This window comes from Gallinula chloropus (genome assembly GCF_964237585.1).
Source record: "Gallinula chloropus genome assembly, chromosome: 5".
Lineage (NCBI taxonomy): Eukaryota > Metazoa > Chordata > Aves > Gruiformes > Rallidae > Gallinula > Gallinula chloropus.
Window position 1 is genome coordinate 48,943,599 of NC_140090.1, and position 20,892 is coordinate 48,964,490.

The 20,892-nt window shown below is 41.1% G+C and overlaps 1 protein-coding gene across 5 annotated transcripts in view; it reads left to right on the forward strand.

Moving 5' to 3' along the window:
* Nucleotides 1–20,892, forward strand: part of PCDH15 (protocadherin related 15) — a gene marked incomplete at both ends in the record, with an annotated part of 350,568 nt that overhangs the window by 99,097 nt on the left and 230,579 nt on the right. For all 5 annotated transcript variants that reach the window (XM_084265723.1, XM_084265721.1, XM_084265724.1 and 2 more), the window contains 3 exons: nt 7,094–7,213; nt 13,891–14,001; nt 17,075–17,245. In XM_084265723.1, coding sequence (XP_084121849.1) covers nt 7,094–7,213; nt 13,891–14,001; nt 17,075–17,245 — 402 coding nt within the window. The remainder of the gene's footprint in view (nt 1–7,093; nt 7,214–13,890; nt 14,002–17,074; nt 17,246–20,892) is intronic.

A 20,892-nucleotide genomic window follows, 5' to 3' on the forward strand; every position in this document is an offset into this window, starting at 1 on the left:
AGCAGTGCATCACCTCTGGTCGGTCTGTCCAAAACCTGAACCAGAAAGTTGTCATCTGTAGACTCCAGGAGTCTCCTGGATCTCTTGCAGCTCGCTGTGTGGTATTCCCAGCAGATATCTGGATGGTTGAAGTCCCCCATCAGGATGAGTGCCTGTGACCTCAGTGCCTCCTGCAGCTGAAGGAGGAAAGCCTCATCAGTAGTCTCTCTTTGATCAGGTGGCCTGTAGTAGACCCCTGTCACCAGCTGTTCTTTATTAGTCCCATCCCTAATTCTGACCCACAGGCTCTCAACCTGCTCCTGACCACTTCTCAGAGATTGCTCCTCATAGTCTATCTGCTTTTTAACATAGAAGACAACTCCACCACCCTTCCTACCTAGCCTATCCCTTCTAAAAAGGTGATACCCTTCCACAGTATTCCAGTTGTGGCAATCAACCCACCATGTTTCTGTGATTGTAACTAGACCATAATTTTACAGTGACATCACGGTTTCCAATTCCTCCTGCTTATTACCCATGCTGTGTGCGTTCGTGTAAAGACACTTCAGCTGGGCTTTCTGACTCTCTACCTTTTTTGAGGAGCCCTCCTTCAAACCTCTGGGAGGAATCTGAAGTTTTCCCCCACAGCCTCCTAGAGGGACATTAGAAGGTTTCGGAAGGGGGGTCAGCAATACTACCTCCTCTGAAAAGTCCCCAGAAGGTCCTATGGGACACTTTAAAGGTATTTCCCTACAATCTTGAAGATTTTCAGCATCCCCAAGCCCTTCTCTATCTCATTGAATTTTACCCTCTTCACCCTTCAAATCTAGCATAAAGCTAGAGGCTACTTGCTCCACCCTAGCAAGCCTCACTATATCCCCTCCCCCTTTCCTAACTAGTTTAAAGCCTTGTCAATGAGGCCTGCCAGATCTTCAGCAAGGATTCTTTTCCCTCTTGGAGGCAGGTGGCACCCATCCGCTGCTGTCAGGCCAGGCACTGAGTAAACCCTACCGTGATAGAAAAACCCGAAGTTCCTAAGGTGACACCAGCCCCTCAGCCACCTATTCAACACCTCTACTTAGCCCACTGCGTGTTCTTCGCTGCCCCAAATGGGATAGAAGAAGACACCACTTGCACTTCCCCTCCCTCAATCAACCTCCCTAAACCCCTGAAGTCTCTTTTGATACTTCTCAGGCTTCTTCGAGAGATTTCATCACTGCCTTCCTGAACAAGGAATAATGTGTAGTAATCAGAGGGGTGAACCAGATCCAGGAGTTTTCTAGTTATGTTCTTGATCTGTGCCCCAGGGAGGCATAGCTAATTAGAGTTAGTTAGTAGGAAAAATGTCACCCTCTTGTTGGGGGCTTTTTTGGGGGAGGGGGGGGGGGGGCAAGCAAAGCAAACACCCTTACATGTGGGAAGTGGAAAAGCAGCCCTGAAAAAGAGACAGGGTTCTGCACCTGGCTTGGGACAGTCCCCATTATCCATACAGGTTAGGAGATGATGTGCTGGAAAGGAGCCCTGAGGAAAAGGACTTGGGGGTACACGGAATGAAGCTTGACATGAGCCACCGATGTGCATCTGCAGCCCAGCATCGAAAGAATTGTGGCCAGCATATCTCCTACGAAGACAGGATGAGAGAGCTGGGCTTGTTCAGCTTGCAGAAGAGAAGGCATTGGGGGACTTTATAGTGGCCTTCCAATACCTGAAAGATGCCTATAAGAAAGCTGGGGAAGAACTGTTCACAAAGGCATGTAGCAATAGGATGGGGCAGTGGTTGTGAACTAGAAAAGGGGAGGTTTAGATTGGTTATTAGGGAAAAAAGTTCTTCAATATGAAGGTGGTAGGTCACTGGCACAGGTTTCCCAGAGAGGCAGAGGAGGCCCCATCCCTGGAGATATTTAAGGTCAGGCTTGGTGGGGCTCTGAGTGATCTGATTTACTGAAGATGTCCCTGCTCACTGCAGGAGCTGTGACTAGATCATAGAATCATTAAGGGTGGAAGACACCTCCAAGACCATCTAGTCCAGTTGTCCCCCTACTACTATATTACTTACTAAACTATGTCCTTAAGTACCTCATCCAGCATTTCCTTGAACACTTATAGGCACGGCGACTCCACCACCTCCCTGGGCAGCCCATTCCATAGCCCAACCACTCTCTCAGAGAAGAAATTTCTCCTCATTTCTAACTTGAACCTCCTATGGCACAACTTGTAGCAGTTATTATCTCTGGTCTCTCTGGTCCTCAGAGATAGGACATCTGCTTAAAATTAACTGGCATTTTGTGTATAGCCAAGAAAATTGACCTTTACAGAGGTGCTACCATTTAGGAACAAGTTTCCCTTTCTCATGCTTTTTCAAGACAAAGAATGTGTCTCAGCCAAAAGTAAACCAAGCTGCTACCCACAGCATTATGAATCTCCCCATCTCAGTGCGAATGAGTTAAGGTTGACTTCAAAATTTGTATGGTGATTACAAGTACTCTGAGGGGTTATTTCCTTTGTTTTGTGTGTTACATATTTTTGTCCACATGAAAAAGCCACACTGTTATTCATTTAGAAAAAAATCCTGACAAAATGACATTAGCCTGGGGCTAAATTTGACCACGCATCTTAGTGACTTAAAGATATGAGCTATTCAAGTATATTAAAACAAAGTTCTGCAGTTAGGTTGAAATTCAGAGGAATTATGCAACTCTGTTAATGCTTTACAGGCAAATCTATAGTATTGCCAGAAGGGTTTAAAATACTTACAACCTAATACAGGGCCAGAAGCTAAAATGTTGCACAGCTCTGGCTGTCTGCGTTTTGTGTTCAAAGCAACTTCCCGTAACAAATTTCATCTCTGGCAACACAATTCTAATTCTGTGTTGTCTGGGTTTTAGAAGACTTGACTTTTTTTTTAAATTAGTTTTTCTCATGAGCCTTACCAGAGTCCTACAGAGCTGTTGGTAAGCTCAGGAGTGTTTAATAACAGGGTTTGTTTGAAAATGGTAGTGGAGTTACTAGAATATTGTTTGAATTCAAGGTCACTTTAATAAACATGAATAATCTTATAGCCATATGTTGACCAGAATTCTAGAGTTGCTTTGGTTTTGGGGGCCTTTTTTGGTGGGGGGGAGTGAGTAGTTTTTAAGCGTGCAGAGATGGGAATCCTTTGCAAAGTGAGTTTCTTGAACTTCAGTAGTCTTAAAAATTTGGCTTTGTGCTGCTCCAAATTATAACTTGTTCTGAATTTTCATTTGTTTTGGCATAATTACTTAGATTTCTCCTTGTGGTATTGAAATACTTAATCTCTGCAGGTAGACATCATCAAAAGAATATTAGCTCTGAATGATTAACTGTAACTCTTACTTTGCTCTGTTGTTCGGGGCTTCTGTGAAAAATTATTCATTTTTAACTTTGTAAATAGGCAATAATAAAAAAAAATATTTTAAAACTGTTTTATGAAAGCATTGAACATGCCAGTCTGCATCTAGACATCTAATAGACATAAATGATGTTGAAGGAAATTATAAGTATTGCAGCTGTTGACTGTGGAAGAAGAAGATTTATTTTGTGCACTTCCTATCTATTTATTTAATTGCATTCTTTTGAAATCTTAGTTGTTTCTTGTCATTGTAGTTCTTTTTCACCGCACTGAATTCCCACAGACTGTCACTAATACACATAACTTTATTCTTGACAATCCCTAACATTTTATCTTGCATAAGGTAAGACAGTGTGGTCAGAGAGTTTATTTTCTACATATCTCCTTCAGGACAGGACTGAAGTTAACAAGTTTAATATAAGGAAACAAGATTCCTCACTAAAGGTAGTCCCTGAAGCAGGCATATCTATTGGGAAAGAGGCAAATGTGGCTATAGAGATAGTTCTGGAGCTTTCTGGAGCCATTTTTAGGTCCATCTGAAGGGTAGCAAAGCTAAGGAGCCATTAACTCCCCTCATAGACATATTCCACCTCCCCAATCTCCTGGAAGACTTGGTGGTAGAAGATTTTTCAGAGAAGGAACTGAACTGGAAACTCTGGGGAAAATGGGTTCTGTGCAGAATCTCTCTGCTATAGGTTGACATAGCAGTGGTGTGGGCTTTGGGTAAGTCTGTACTGTCTAGAGACTGTGTGTATCTATTAAAGAATGAATTTGATCACTGTTTTGGGAAATGAAGTGTATTATATAGTGTATGTAATACAAAAACACCTCGATACACTCCTCCTTGCCAGTTCCAAAATTGTGATTACCAGTTTTTTCTGCTTGCACACGCATGTGTTCAAATGGCTTGCCCACTTTATGCCTGTGTGAGATCAACCCCAGCCTTTTCAGCATTCTCTCTTAGCTTTTGGATATGTCTTTTACATACGCCCAGAATACTTCCTAGAAAAATACCCCTTTCCTTCCCATGTTACCTGTCTGTCTCCCTAGGGATGCAGTTCTGCACAAACTGATTGCATTTACATAAGTAATCCTTATGTAAATGAGAGCAGTGGGATTATTCATGCTGATAAAGATCCGTATATATACTATATATGTAGTCACATTTTATAAGGTGCACAGCTCCTGCTTATTGCGCTGACAATAAAGTGAATGGTGATGGCTGTCTGTAAAAAAGCCATTGTAAATTATGGGCAGAAGTGATATGGTAGTGGTAAATTATTGCAATGTCGAGATCTCACTGTAAAAGTATTGTGTGGCTTTAATGCCAGGTGCCTCCCTCAAATGATTACAAAAGGAGTCCAGGATTCTTACTTCAGAGCTCATAGGAATTTTTCGAAAGGCTGCAGTAATCTCTGATGGAGACTTGGGGGAAAAGAATTAATTTTTTCCTACCTTTCAGAAAGAGGGATTGGATTGGAATGGATTTTTTTTGTGGCCTTTTTAAGTGCAATGCCCTGGCAAGAGCTGAGGGGACTCTGAGAAGAGCGGCCAGGACTGGATGGTTCCCACTGGTTCCCAGTGCTTGGCTCAGGGCCCAGCCAGACCAGAGGTGCCACAGGGTAGCTGATTTTCAGGAAGGAGGAAATACAGTGAGGCAGGGAAGATTGAAGAAGGAGTTGGGAAGAGGAGAGGGGTCGGGAGTGGAGGAGTGAAGCTTAGCCTTGAGAAAAGGGGTGGGATGAGAAGGTGCTATTTTGTCTTTGTCACCACCCAAATCTATTTTTAATGGGCAGCAAGTTAAATGCATTTTTCCTGAGTTGAGTCTATTCTGCCTGTGAGTAATGGGTAAGTGATCTGCTTGTCTTAACCTTCAAACATGTTCATCCAATTTTCCTTTCATATGCTATTGAGGAGCAGAGGTGAGAGGGCACCTGGGTGGGCATCTGGCCATCAGCCAAGGCAGCCCACTGTTAGTGGGGAAAATGCTTATAAACCTTCCTGCAAATTTTCCAAATTAGTTTTCTGGTTGCTTTGTCCTTCTGTCCCCTATGAATCCCAGACTGGTTTGGGCTGGAAGGGACCTCAAAGCCCCCCTCTAGTCCCACCCCTGGCATAGGTAGGGAGACCTTCCACTAGCCCAGGTTGCCCAAAGTGACATCCACCCTGGCACCTTCTCTCCTGCCCAGGCACTTCGTCACAAACCAGCAGGTTACCCTCCTTGCTTTATGGCAGTCAACTCTGCTTTTATACTGCCAGGCCAGGCTTGTGTTTCTGAAGCGATTGCTCTTCTCAATTCTCTGAGGCTGACGCTGTTCAGAGGTAAATAGCAGAGACTCTCTGAGGTAATTGTCTTGCAATTAGTAGGCATGGGCAACAGTTGGGCCTCCTACAACCACATATGACACAACATACTCACTCTGTTTTAACTAATGCCAAGCTTCACATACAGAGGGAAACCAATTCTATCTATTCCAATAGTATGCAAGTGAAATTTGTAGCAAAACATAAACATACATCGTCATTGTGGCATAGGTATGCAAGTATTGCAAATTAAGCCACTCCTGTTTCCTCATTAAAAAGGCTTCGAACCAGTGTGTTTATTTCAAAGATTCAGTATCCTCAAACCTGAAAATATTTCTCAGAGAATTTATTAGCCATTAAACTCTTAAAGTAATTAGCAGCTTTAGTCATAGTTCCTGTTGTTAATTTATATATACGGGAGTTAATATATATGTGGCAGTTAATTTGCTTTATGGTGTGAACTACAAAATATAAAGGTGAAATAGCACCCACATTTGCAGCAAATGTTTGAATTATTCTGTTCTCTGCCACCCTCTTTTTTTTTTTTTGTACAGCCTTTCAAGCCTTTTTAGACCCTACACTTTTAAAGCTGTGCAGCAACTTAATGTAGGAAAGAAGAGAGGTGTCAGTGGGTCTTGGAATTCAAGGACCAAAAATTTGGGCGTGATGAGAGCAGCAGGAGGAAGCATGGCTGGAAGCAATGCCTGTGTGGAATCCAGAACTGTTTGTTCATTTGTTTTTTGTCTTTTGGGTTGATTACTCACAGATTTTCCTGAATATTAAAATTCAGAAATGATGACTCCTAAGAAGTCCCAAGGACTTCTGTCCTTGATCTCAATGGGTCTTAATTTCATTCTATTTATCTATGCTAGAATAATTATAAATTGATTCACATTCTAAATATATTTTTATGGCTACAAAATTGCTGCCAACAAAATATTGGAGGAACAGCATAATTCTCTTGTTTGTTTAAAGCCATAAAGTCTTATGTTTTCATGCAATATTTATCTGGTGCTATTCACATTGTCATGAAGACACTGTTAAGAAAGTTCTGTTAACTTCTGCAACTCATTTTCATTTTCCTTCCTGAGTTGGAAAAAGTAGCTTTTAATTTTATTTATTTCATTAATTCTTTCAGCCTTAAGAATTTTTTTTTATTTTAATTTCTTTTTTTCAATGGGGTTCTGTCCTGATGCAGGCATCCTGTGGAATAAAAATTGGAATTGGTTTCACTCTGTATGTGACACTTGGCATTAGTTAAAGCAGAGTGAGTATGTTGTGTCAAAATAGTTGCTTGTACGTGAGGTTCCAGGCCGAAGAAGAAAATGTTAGCCTTGAGTTATCAACCAGCTTGGTGGGGGGACAGACTTCGCAAACAATTCTTTGTTTCTTGTATGCCTGAAGGCTTTAATGGGTATCTGTCTGTGTCTGTTCTTGCAGTTAACTCCAGTTGGAACAACCATCTTTACAGGATTTTCTGGAAACAATGGTGCTATTGACATTGATGATGGTCCGAATGGCCAGATAGAATATGTCATCCAGTACAATCCTAATGATAAGGTAAGTGCCTTTAGCTTTTTTCCTCTTTCAGATGTGTGTATATATATATACACCTTGAAGCAATAACGTAACAGAGGCTGCTGTTAGACTTCATGGATTCTTTCCTATGTAATGTGGGAGATCCTCTCTGCCTGTGAGCCCTGCTTGCCCTGTAAACACGCCTGAATTTACCTTCCCTTCATTGCCATGCAGTTAGCAGCGTGGTTACTTCAGTATCAGTGATAATCCCATGTATTTTTCCGTGGTGTTCACATGCTTCATCTTGGTTTTAACACTAACCTTAACCCTTTCAGGCCATTATAGGTGGTTGTATTTACGTCTAGTCATCTACACCTATATATAAGAAATTCTCATAGACATGGCTAAGTTAGTTTCAAAAGAGATATTCTGACTTCTCTCAGGAAGTCATTAATATTCTAAAAAAAAAGAGGTATGTTTATTATTAAAATAAGAAGTAGTGATCCCTACTTCTTTTTTTCAAACATACCTTTGGAGACAAAAAGCTTAAAGCATGTAAATAAATAGTCTTTATGGTCAGATGTGTGAATTTCTCTATTGGAATAAGGTTTTACACATGGGTCATTAGTGTGAAGTGTCCATATGTGTTTTCATAGCAAATTTAAAGTACTTTGAGCAATCCCTTTTTGCAAACCAAGCTATCTTCTGCCATGGGCGAAGAGCGTAGTTACAGTGGACCAGTTGGTGTGATCATTTGTTAAGCAGGCTAACCTGATTATGTACTCAACCAAGGATGACGTAGATGTTGAAGCGTGCAGGGGGTGGGAAACACAAAGTATATAGAATTAGCAACATCTCACTGAAATTCCCCACTTTTACTTCAGGGAATTTGAGCAGAAAAGGTTTTGTGTTTCTATTCTACGAAAACAGCAAACTGATTTTCAGTTTAATTAGAAGTGTAGGCACACAAGTTGTGATACAATGGGCACTGTTTAAGCTGTACATATCATAGAGGCTTCAGTCTTATTTCCATTCAAGTCAACAAGAGTTTTAAGTATCTACTGAGTTGTACTTAGTGCTTACATTTTTTAGGAGGCAGAAATTTGTAGAACAGTTCAGTGTGAACTAATGATATAAGGACCCTACTTTACTTTTTATTGGGGTAATTGTTGATTTTTGCATAGCTATCTATTGAGGCATAATATTTACTTATATCTACATATTTTAAGGACAGAGATGGTTTCTTGATACATTTTGCAGCACCTTAAGCCACAAGGTCTTATGGCAAGCCTTGTTTTGCAAAGAGGCAATATCTTTTTGACAGAAGTGGAATAGCATTGTTAAGCTTTTGGGAGATAGGGAATTTTCTGACTGTGTACATTTGGAATGATTTAATTTTTTAAAGGTTTGTAGAATATCTTAGAGGTTAAACTGATTGCACAGACTTGAGCAGACTCTTGAGTTGTTAACACTTGCTTCAGTGAGACTAATTAAATGAGTAAAAACATGAGCATCCGCTGCATGGGTTCAGCATATTACATTCTCACCTCTTCTTTGTACTGGTGGTATGTCTGACTGAAGAGTTTCCCTCCTAAACTTTACAAACAAAGGCAAGGGTATTCGAAAGGAATACTAAAACATTGTTGCTAAAATGAACCTTGAAATATTTGCATGACCCAAGTGTTAGAAAACAGAAGGCAGGAAGGAGTGAAAGGAATGACCGATGAGTTTCAAATTCACAAGATAATAAACCATCCAAGCTTTGATTATTTTTTTTCTCTACTCTATTTTTTTCTTACCCTAATAGCACTTAGCTAAAACAGCTCAAATAATCCCTTCTGTTTCAATAAAGACTATGAAAAATAATGTCACTGAGAGAATACCTCTTCCAGAAAATACTTCCAGAAGATAACTTTAGAAAATGGGGGAGTAAAAAAAATTAAATGTTTTAGCGTACATTGACTATATTGTTATACTGAAAACCATAATAAATAAATAAATAAGAATCCCTTAAGATATATTTTACTGTGACATGGTATATTTTAAACAGCTGGTTTTAATTTCCTCTTACATCACACCATTACATTGCTCAAAGAGATCCTGGGAAATAATTCTATAAGCATCTCCCACAAACACAGTGGCCTCAGCAGAGGTTTGCCTTAACCACAAATGGAAGGATATGATAGTATGCCTAAGTGGTTTGGTCTGGTGTTTTGTCACAAGAAGAGTTAAAAAAAATTTCTCAAAACTTCATTTTTCCCCTCTTACTCAGAGAAACTTGTTCTCCCAGTGACTGTGAAGAACAGGGAGGGTTTTCTCTAGTTCAGACAACTTCTTTGGAGTAGTTATTTGCTTTATTGCACCTTTGCCTTACTCTGCTATTGTATTCCAGATAAAATATCTCTGATTCTTTGATCTGTAGATAGCCTTTTTATGCATAACATTGCTTTTACCTAGTGATGTGGTTTGTACGTGTGTTGACAGAGGTGACTTCTCATGATTGCAAGCGTCTGCTGCAATCCTTTCTTCCTTAACCTGGGAAGCAAGCCAGGGTCAAAAATGATGTGTACAGCTTAGAAAAGAGATATTTTGCACTACTTCTGGGATTCCCCTACGTTGTGTGATAAAGATGCCTGCGGTGTTGTTTGACACTGATGACAGGCTTCTGCCTTAGGAAAAAGCTGATTATAGCTCATAAGTTTCATCAGAGACTGATTTGGATATTTTTTTGGAGAAAAAAGACAACTACGACTGTAAAAAACAAGAGTCACTTTTCTAGAAATGCAATTTAACTAACTTTGTTGTTTAATTGGGAAGACCTATAAAAGACAAGTAGAAAACTAGATGCAAATCATATTTGACATAGGGCTGGGCTCTAGCTATCATGTCAAGAAATTCCATAAAATTTTTCTTAGCTGTTAAAAGCTAAGGATCAAGTCAATTAACTTGCCAAAAAGATTTGGTCTCCTAATGCAGGGTGAATTGTTAGATCCTTGAGGGCTCTATGTATACCTGAAAGTTATTGAGACGAATGCATGCTCAGAATGAGTTCTGGACTCCTCATTAGCTATTTTACTGAGTGTCATTATATTATGTTTGGTGAGGATTCAAAATTAAACATTTTGAGTCTACCTGAGTTAAGGAATATGCCTAATCATAGAGTCATAGGGGTTGGAAGGGACCTCGAGAGATCATCGGGTCCAACCGCTCTGCCAAAGCAGCTCCCTAGCTCATATTGCACAGATAGGCATCCAGATGGGTCTTGAATATCTCCAGAGAAGGAGACTCCACCACCTCCCTGAGCAGCCTATTCCAGGGCTCTGTCACCCTCACTGTGTAAAAGTTCTTCCTCATGTTGCTGCGGAATTTCCTGTGCTCCAACTTGCAGCCATTGCCCCTTGTCCTATCCCCACAGACCACTGAAAAGGGGCTGGCCATTTCCTCCTGCAACCCATATTAAGATATTTTTAAACATTAATAAGGTCTCCCCTTAGTCTTCGTTTCTCTAGGCTGAACAGTCCCAGCTCACTCAGGCTTTCCTCACAGAGGAGATGCTCCAGGCCCTTAATCATCTTTGTAGCCCTTCTCTGGACTCTCTCCAGGAGATCCCTGTCTTTTTTATACCAGGGAGCCCAGAACTGGACACAATACTCCAGGTGGGGCCTGACCAGGGCAGAGTAGAGGGGGAGGATCACCTCCTTAGACCTGCTGGCCACACTCCTCTTGATGCACCCCAGGATCCCATTGGCTGTCTTAGCCACCAGGACACACTGCTGGCTCATGGCCAACCTGTCATCAATCAGGACCCCCAGGTCCTTCTCCACAGAGCTCTTCTCCAGCAGGTCATTCCCCAGCCTGTACTGATATAAACGGTTATTCCTTCCCAGGTGCAAGACTCTATACTTGCTTTTGTTGAATTTCATCTGGTTTCTCCCTGCCCAGCTTTCCAGCCTGTCCAGACTTCGCTGGATGGCAGCTCAGTGTTCCTGTGTGTCAGCCACTCCTCCCAGCTTTGTATCATCGGTGTACTTGGTGAGGGTGGATGCTATTCCCTCATCAAGGTCGCCAATGAAGATATTAAACAGGACTGGACCCAACACTGAGCCCTGGGGAACATCGCTAGTTACAGGCCTCCATTCAGATTCTGCTCCACTGATCCCCACCCTTTGAGCTCGGTCCAACAGCCAATTCTCAACCCACCTCACTGTCCACTCATCTATCCTGTGCTCTCTCGGCTTTGCTATCAGGATGTCATGGGAGACAGTATCGAAAGCCTTGTTGAAGTCAAGGTAGATGACATCCACTGCTCTCCCTCCATCTACCCAGCCTGTCATGAGATCATAGAAGGCTATGAGATTGGTCGAGCACGATCTCCCCTTGGTGAATCCATGCTGACTACTCCTCATGACCTTCTTCTCTTCCAACTGCTTGGAGATGGCACCCAGAACAAGCTGTTCCATCACCTTTCCAGGGACAGAAGTGAGGCTGACTGGCCTATAGTTGCTGGGATCCTCCTTCTTGCCCTTTTTAAAGACAGGAGTGACATTGGCTATCCTACAGACTTCAGGCACTTCTCCTGTCCCCCAAGACCTGTTGAAGATGATAGAGAGCAGCTCAGCAATCACTTCCGCCAGCTCCCTCAAATGCTTTTGCTATAATGGTTTTTCATATACCAACTCTCTGGGGAGTAAATGGAATTGTTATCCTTGTGGCTTTCCCCATTTTAAATTTGATGTCCCATATTTGACACTATGGGCTGACAAAGGTTTTAAGTATGAAAACTGCTGTACAAAAGCATTTTGTTGTCTGTAGTTTGAAGTGAGAGGAGAACCCGTGGTGTTCTCTTGGAGTAAGCAGTTGACAAAGCAGTATCTTGATATTCCTGACTTCCAGTGTGTGCTGGCTCACTAAGGTATTGGGTGGAAATGTGACTGAGATGCGGAGGCATTGCATGCCTCTTGTCATGGCCTTGGAGTTTCATTCCAATGGAGTTTGCAAGGGAACCACAGGGTTGAACTGATATGGTGCCTTCAGGAGCACCAGCACTCAGGACTGGAAATTAAGCTTTAAATCACCACTGAACGATTGCATTTCTGTGCTGCATTGGAGTAAGAGGGGACTCCAGATATAAGCAGTTTGGGAAGAGGCTAATGATTTTTTTGTTGAAATTGTGCTGATTGTTCTTAATGGGTCAGATTGTGCAGTTCCACTTACGTGCATTCTCATGCCAAGATTGACCAAGAAAAAGGCAGCTATTTTGGGAGTGCGTTGGCTGATCATCAGTTGCAGAGGCTTTTCCAGCTGCTTCTGGCCTTTTACAACAGCTAAATGGGCTAAAGCGGTTGGGAGAATCTTCCTTGTGAATTAGAAGTGTCACATGCACGTGTGTGAGCAGGCACGCGTGTCATCTTGTACAGCAATCCAAGATATTACCCGTTATTTACGTAGTTCGCAAACCGCATGCTGCTTTGTGCAAATACTGTTAAAAAGAAGGAAGAGGGGGGGTAAAAGCACTGAACCCAATCATGGCTGGTTCTTCCTTCTTCCGACAGTAAGAGTCTGTTCTGGTTTCCAGTATAAATATTGTAATTGATTTATTTTTTTTTTCCCAGTTGGAACTAAGTATCTTTTAATCCGAAACGGCGAGTGCCAGACTCAGACAGAAGCAGTCTCCAGTTATTCAGTAGGGTCTGTGATGTACTTTCCCATCCTGTCTTCCTGCACACCACAAAACACCCACGACACAGTGAATTTAACGATCGTTATAATTTATTTGCTGAAAATCTGCAACATGATGAATTTAATGATCATTGCCATTTATTTGCTCAAAGCCAAACTGCAGTTGTGGCAGATGTTTCAATTTTTAGAGGAAAATGGCCTTGCAGTTAACTAAGGCACTACCTCTGCAGTGCTTTCTGTGGAGAGATTTTGGAATATTGCTATTACCTGTTCAGCATACTTACATGTTGGCTATATTCTACACTGGTTGATTGAAGCACCGAAAGATTTATTTTTATGTGGTTAATTCAATAGTTGAAGTAGAACTGGATCACCTGTCAGAAACCTGAGTCAAAGTGAATCCTTCGCAGGTTGGTGCACCCCAGCAGCCCTCCTGTCATTCCCTCCCACAGCTTTGGAATCTGTCTGCTTTAGCAAATATGCAGGGAAAATTGAATTTCACCTGAAATCTGAATTTACAAGTGTACGGACATGTGCATGACTGCCACCTGATTGCATAGCATCATTGTCCTTTGCATTTTTACTACTTCATTGCCCTTACAAAAGCCAAAATAAAGACAATGATGTGGATTTCTTAATGCCTTATGCTTGATACTTTCTTCAATTCTGAGAAAAATCCAATAGTGAGGAAAAATAAATGAAGGCAAGCCAAACTCCAGGAACTGAAGACCCAAACTCTCAGCTGACAAACAGGGAAGGCTTTTCTGAACACACCACTGCAAATTCAGCACAGCAAGGAATGGAAGCAGCATAGTTGAGCTTGTGGTTGGAAGTAATAGTGTAGATGCAAAGAATCAGTTTTGTACAGATTATTTATTGTGGAGTTCTTAAGGGGCAAACATCGAAAACTTTAAAATCTTTACTCGGGAAATCATATGCAATTTGGTTATTCCATCAAATTGATCATCTTGTGGCCCATCTGAGAAGTGTTTTGCCTTTGAAGCGTGTTCATTTGTATCATATTGATTTCACTTTTACAGACTTCCAACAGGACCTTTGATATTCCTCTTACTTTGTCTGGAGCAGTAGTTCTACGTGAAAGACTAAATTATGAAGAAAAGACGCGGTATTTTGTCATTGTTCAAGCAAATGTAAGTATGGATCTCTTCCTGGCCATTTATGCCACTGACTTACATGGGATTGTAAATTTGCAGATTTAGATTTTTTTCCAAGGAGAGGAAAAGTCTTGCTGAAATACCGGCTCTGATAATACTCTCCTCCTGAAGATTTATCTAGGTCATTGGAAGCTTAGACATGTTATTACTGGTTAAAAAAGCTTGCTCAGTGTCCGTAACAAGACAGCCTTTCTGGCACAAGGAGCAAGTTGCAAATCTGAAGGGCAGCCCATGCAGAAAAGTGCATTTGAGTGTCGCCAAGTGTTCATTTTCTAACAAATCTAGCGATGCTAATTTGATCTCAAATGAGTTTAATGGATACAATTTAGTTGTATCCTTCAAGTCTGAAATGCATTTTTCTATAAAGAGGTGATTTTTCTTTCAAATCGTGTTGCAAGCATATATAGAGGTTTTTACAGGGTGGCTGGCAGTGGATAATGCATACCAAGAAGAAAAGTGATGTTTAAACTATACCTAATATATCTGTCATCAGAGAAGTTTCTTTGGTGCCCTTGAAGGATGTGAAAGCTTTTTTCCCTTTTTGTCCTTCTGATAATGGCTACAATGAAAACTTCCTCTGCTGTTTACTTCTGTTGTGATATTGCTTCATCTGTAGGAAAATGAGAACACTCCAAAGCAGCTTTAGACAGCTTGTTCCCAAATTCACGCATTTCTGTTAGTCATCTTTCTCACACAGAATTGTAGATACAGTTTACAATCTACTTTCCTACATGTTTTATGGCATCTTTAGTATTCCCCCAACAGCAGACAGGCTCCAGGGGTGTATCAATGCTTTTTGCACATAAGTATATCTAAAGATGCTTCCTGGTTGTTAGAGCAAGTTGTTTTACCTGGGTAACGTAACTCGCTGATCTCTCAAACAGCAATACAGGGAGGCTCAGCACTGATATTTGGCTTGTTGTTTTATCAATAATTTATCCCTCAGGTCACTGCTGCGTATTCAGATCTCTTCTCCTTTGTCAGAGCTGTGAGTTTCATGAGACTCTATGCTTCTAGAGAAGTACCTGGGGTAGTTGAGCAGGTCCTGCCTTTCAAGAGAGGCACAGTGTGCCTCGCAAGTTGGTGCCAACACCTCGCGTGAGCGCTGCCCTGCTGCAGGGGCAGCCGGTGAACGCAGACCTTGGCATGCACTCTGGCAGCACTACAAAGCAATGTCCAACCCTTTTCAATATCCATCCTTGCACAGTAAATCGTCACCTTTGTACTCAATTTAGGATGGTATCTCTTGCATCGTGTTTATACATGATGGGGCACCCTGTGTGATTGCAATGGCTTGTGAGGCTGTGCATTTTCTGAACATACTTAAATGGGAACTGAGTTCACTAAAGCTTTGAGTGCTCACAGGTGAGAAACTAAATATCAAAGAAAGGCTCTAGCTGAGCTTTACAGCCCAGCTTTATTAGGAGCTTGCCCTATGCACACTTATTTGTTGTTTTACAAACTATTTCATGCTGCATTTAATTCTCCTTATTGTATGTGCTCTGCAATCATACCTCTGTTCCACTGAGTACATTAGCAGTGAACACTTCTCACATCCTGAAGGTACTATGTGAAATTAATTACTCTGTATCTGTGCTTTGATCTAGTAGTACCCAAGGGCACATAATGCAGGAATGTAAAAAAGATCAGTTGATGGTGAAGGCTGCTCCTTGTTATAGTTTGTATTGGTTTTCATCATTGACCATGAAGAAAGCTGAACATGGACATTCCCATATGTAAGAACTGTAAACGTAACATAAAGCAGTTCCAAGAACTGAGTAGGCTGCAGAGCGGGAAAAGATACATATATCCAGACTGGATTCAGAGCAATGAATCCTCTTACACAGATGATGGGAAAAAATCGCTTTTTTCTTTTCTGTCAATATTATCCTAGAACAGGAGGGCAAGGCACAGCTAATGGCCCGTATTCCATCTGCAGGATTTAGTTGTTGTAAGGAAAAGCTATCACTACAGTTCTTCTGTGAAAATGGAAATCTCTTTGGCTCTTAAAAAAAAAAAATTGGGTAGTCATGCTGTTTCTTCACTGCGATAACAAAAGAAGAAAGAGAAGGTGAACTGCTGCTGTTGTGTACATTGTTCAGTGGATATATAAATAATCCAGGTGGTTCCTACAATTCAGGGAAGAGTAGCTTTATTCTGTACAATCTGGAAAGGAAAAAAGGAGACAATAAAGAAGCTGCAGTAGCCAATGGCGTCTCATGTACCCTAAGACTTTACAGGGCGGGAGACAAATCATGATACATTGATAAGATCATGTCATAAAGCATGGAGACGTTTTTGGGTGCAGTATTGTAGCTGTTTATTGTCGACAAAAGTGTTCTTCAACCTTTTAACACATGAACAGGATAACTCATTCTATAGACAAATCAGCTTTCCACACAAAGTATGCTTTGGAGACCTTAGATGAATCTCATTGCTGTCTTCTGACTATTTGGAGTTGTTTTTTGTTGTTATGTGGGGGGGTTTTTTTGGGGGGAGGGGGGCGGGAAGTGGTGAGAAGGGAGGTGCCAAATCTTTCTTAAATTGTGGTGTGCAGAGGTGGATTGAGCATTACAGTCCCGGGATTCTCCATTGACAAAAGGAAAAGTTCCTACTTAGGCTTTCCATTTCTGTGAGAGCCCTTTCATTTACAGGTAGGATTTGGTAGAGCTACAGAAGACAATGTAAGATGTATTTCAGATTTTAAACAAAGGGCTTTTTATCTTACATGAATGTGCTGCATTTGTATAGATTTAACAAGACGCATCTCTTTTTTGTACATTTCCTGAGAATTAATTTCTGAAAACTGTATTACTTCTGAATGATGGATGTGTCACAGTTTTTCTTGATTCAAGAGGTAAACTTTTGCCTCTTAACTGTATTTTTCTGAGTTTTTATAAAGCTAAGCAGTAGCTCTGAGGTTGAAATTTCTGTAATGAACCTGAATAATTACAAGTTGTGTATGTTTTGCCTTTAGCTTTAATTTTAAACATCTTTGTACATTCTGAATTCAAAAAGTCTCACCAAATCGAACTTGTTTGCTTCACAGGACCGAGCCCAAAACCTTAATGAGCGAAGGACAAGTACAACCACCCTGACAGTAGATGTGCTTGATGGGGATGATTTGGGACCAATGTTTCTTCCTTGTGTCTTGGTGAATAACACTCGTGACTGTAGACCTCTCACCTATCAAGCGAGTTTGCCAGAACTGACTGATCCTGTAAGTACTCTTGATTTTTTTTTTTTTTGGAAGTTTTATGTTTGTTTTGCAAGCAGCTGTCATCTTTTTCTGTGGACACAGTTGGGAACTGTAACTAGGAAGATCACGTATGCTTTACACCACGTTTTATGTGCTAAACAAAAGAAAACCAAGGTAAGATATACGTAGGAATAGACAGTGAAATGCTAGCTTTGATACAATGTCAAATTGCTCCTTCACTGCAATGGCTAAGTGTGTTGTGGAAATGTGTTAAAATGTGGATTTGCTTTTCTGATCTATGATTTGCTCTTGAAATATCCCTATAGAATCTGTTCAGGATTGTTACGCACCTTGGGAGAAAGATGCTCTTTCCCTCCTGAACCTCCCCGAAAAGGAAGTCTTGGACAGACTATTAGTTTCTATAATCTGGTTTCAGTCAGGAGGCACTAAAGTGCAAGGTCTGTTTGTCCTATGTAGATGCTTGTACTAAGTACCTCAGCTAGTGTCAGGACAAGGATAAAGGACAGCGCAAGGTTCCTTTCATGCTGGAGGTGCACAGTGGATTGCAAGCAGAAGAGGTGTGGTTTTATAGTTTCTTGATGTGAGGCAGTGCCACATCCTTACAGGAGAACTGCTGGGTATGATGGAGATGTGCATCTCTGTGGTAGGTGAAACAGAAATGCAAATATCTTAGTTGATATTGATATATCACCTTTGAGTCATGTGTTTAAGAATATTAAAAGGAAGACCCAATTGAATCACTAGTTATTACCCCATCCAACTGCCACTGACATAAGATGACATTAAGATAATATTAACCTTAAGGTCATGACTTCCCTTGTTCATGGCATGGCATGCTCTCTGTCCTGCTTGCCCTGACGTGAAGCCACAGAAGGATAACACTGTAAGCATGGAGTTTCCTGCTGCTCTCTGCCTTTTCCTTGTCCTGTGCCATGGGGTCTTTTGCCATTCCACACATCATGGTTTCCTACTTTTTTTGGCCTTGGGGTCCTGCTGCAAATATGCCTGAGCAGGGATGCCAAGCACTGCCACCACCCTGCTTGGTTCATTCCAGTGATGCTCCTGAGAGATTTTGAAACTTCTTGTTTTACTTGCTTTAGGAACAGCAGCAATTGGGTCCCATATATAGCAGTTGAGCAATTGCTTCTTCTCAGGTTAACGGTACAGGCTCTGGTTTAATAACCAGTACAATCTCAAGGAGGTGACATAAGGCTTCTTGTAATCAAGATGTGTGATTAATGTGCCTTCTGGATAAGGAACGGTTAGAACAAGTTGTAGAGAGGTGGTATAAGTCAGTCTGGAGGAAGATTGGGTCTTAAAGGGCACATGTGCCTTCAAAGGAGGTGGTGTTTCTTTCTGCTGGAGGAGGCCTTCCCAGCAATTGCAGCCTGATTTGTAAGGTGTAGCAAGAATGGAGCCTTGAGATATTCAGCATTTGACAGCAGCATGTCAGCTGGGAAAGCGAACATTTAATCAGACTTAAATTTATTGTATTGATTCTACCCATATCTCTCTTTAACTTCTATACCTTGGTATTTGATAACCCTCTGTAACTGTTGTGTGTTTGGAATTTCTGAATAAACTTTTAATTTTACATTATACATTAATTTGCCTTGGGGTCAAAGTCATTTTAAGTTAACTGGGCAACCACAAATTATTCCCCAGCTGAGTATGTGGCCTCATCAGGGTTGCCTGGGTCCCCAAACTGTAGAACATGACAGAGTATGTCCCCATTTTATCACGCAGATCTGATAGATCCCAGTACAGGGGCAGGTGAGGAAGAAATTACAAATAACTGGTGTTTGGTCACTACCTTGGTTTGTTGGAGCTTTTTTTAAAATCTGGTTATCGCAAGGTATCATCCAAATTATGCAATTTTTCTGATACAACGGGCTCAGGTGGAAAGAATCCAGCTCTGTCTATATCCCTGCCCTTGGTCAGGCACATAAGCTGTGCTGGAAGACAAAGTGTGTCTGCCAAGGAGGGTGTCTAGGCTAGGAAAAATCTGGCAAGTGATTAGGTGCTGAGGTGTAAAATGTATGTATTCATTCAAATTCTTAAGCTCCAATCTGTTCAGGTGTCAGCTTTTTTTCTTTGCTTTTTGGCTTTTTTGCGTCAAACTGTGCCTTGAGGAGTCTGATCTATGAAACGAGGAACCGTCTCTGTTGATAAACTGCCAGCCATTTGCTGTTTATCTATTTGTAGCACTGCAGCTGCTTTGCTAAACATAAGTGGAAGAAGGATGTTTGAACTAAAAGTTTTACCTTGGTACCTCAAATATTTACTTGACTTCTAAATTGTAATTCATTTAGAAGATGTGGATGGTGGCTAAAAAGGTTCTGCTAGTAAACAGATGGATTACATTTGTCCCGCAAACAGCAGTGTAATAAAATGCAGGGAAGCCTGAGCTGTCTGGACAAGCCGGGAGCCGATGGTGGAGTTGCATGATGCTGTGATCTGGCACAGCAGCCTGGGCAGAGGACCTCGTTCAGTGATAGGTTGGGGATTTCTGTGCAGTGTGAAATCACTGCGTTGCACAGATAAGCCCTGTCTGAGTCTGGCCGTAAGACTACAACTATGATGTCAGGTTATATAGAAGCTGATAGTGACCAATAGACTCCTCAGAAAGATTGATCTGAATTTTCTTGCACCAGTTCATTATTTTTAAAAGATTAATCTTTACTACACTGTAGGTGTTGAATTTTCCCGTGGATGTAGTGAATAGAATAGAATGCTGTTTGCTGAAGGTTTTTAATTGTAGCCACTACATAGGCTAATGGACTATTTTTAGTCCCATGTCTTTTTTCTTGTTGCTTTTTAATTTTTCAATGAATATGTGAAGGAATATTAATGAACCTAGAATACAGAGCACCGAAGTCTGAATTATTCAGAAGCAGTAGCTTGCAAAAGACGTCCTGCTTTATAGGGCAAGACTGCAGGACACAGATGACCCCTAAAGTAAAGCATTAAATATAACTGGTAAAAATATTATTTTTGTTCAGTCTTGCACAATTACTTCTCTTTAGCTGGCCTCTATCCATGAATTTACTGAGGTAAAAATCATATTTCCTTTCCAAGCTTCTTTCCCTTAGATGCTCTAAAGCAGCCGGATACCATGGCAATGAAGAATCCATACAGCATGTGCTTTGTTTATGTTTTTTGGCTGGCAGAGATGGAAGAGGCCAGCAAAATTAATGGATCTTTTTGTTACCAGAGAAGCAATTTATTTCCCTGAAGAACAATATCAAGGTTTATACCATGCCTTCTGAGAGCTGGTCTGATTCATAGCAATATTAATAATATTTTTAAATCTGTTCTTGGCTAGGCAGAGTGCTGTGTAATTAGAGTTTATACACCTCCACAAACCTGTTTTGCATTTCTGCCATTTGCACAGGCAGCATAAAGTTCCCCAAAGCTCATAGTTCAGAGCAAACAAACTTTGGATGGCTTTATGACATACTAGCTTAATCCTGAGGTAGGTCAGTGGCAAGTGGGAGCTGAAGTGCCTCATTGCTGCTCAAGTCTGAACATAGAGTTAAACTAGCAGCCTGCAATCCACACCTTAAGGTTACGTATTTCTTCCCTGGATAGTAATTTGCTTGTTAAGTGCGACCTGTTGAGCCTGGTTCGGTGCATGTGACAATGAT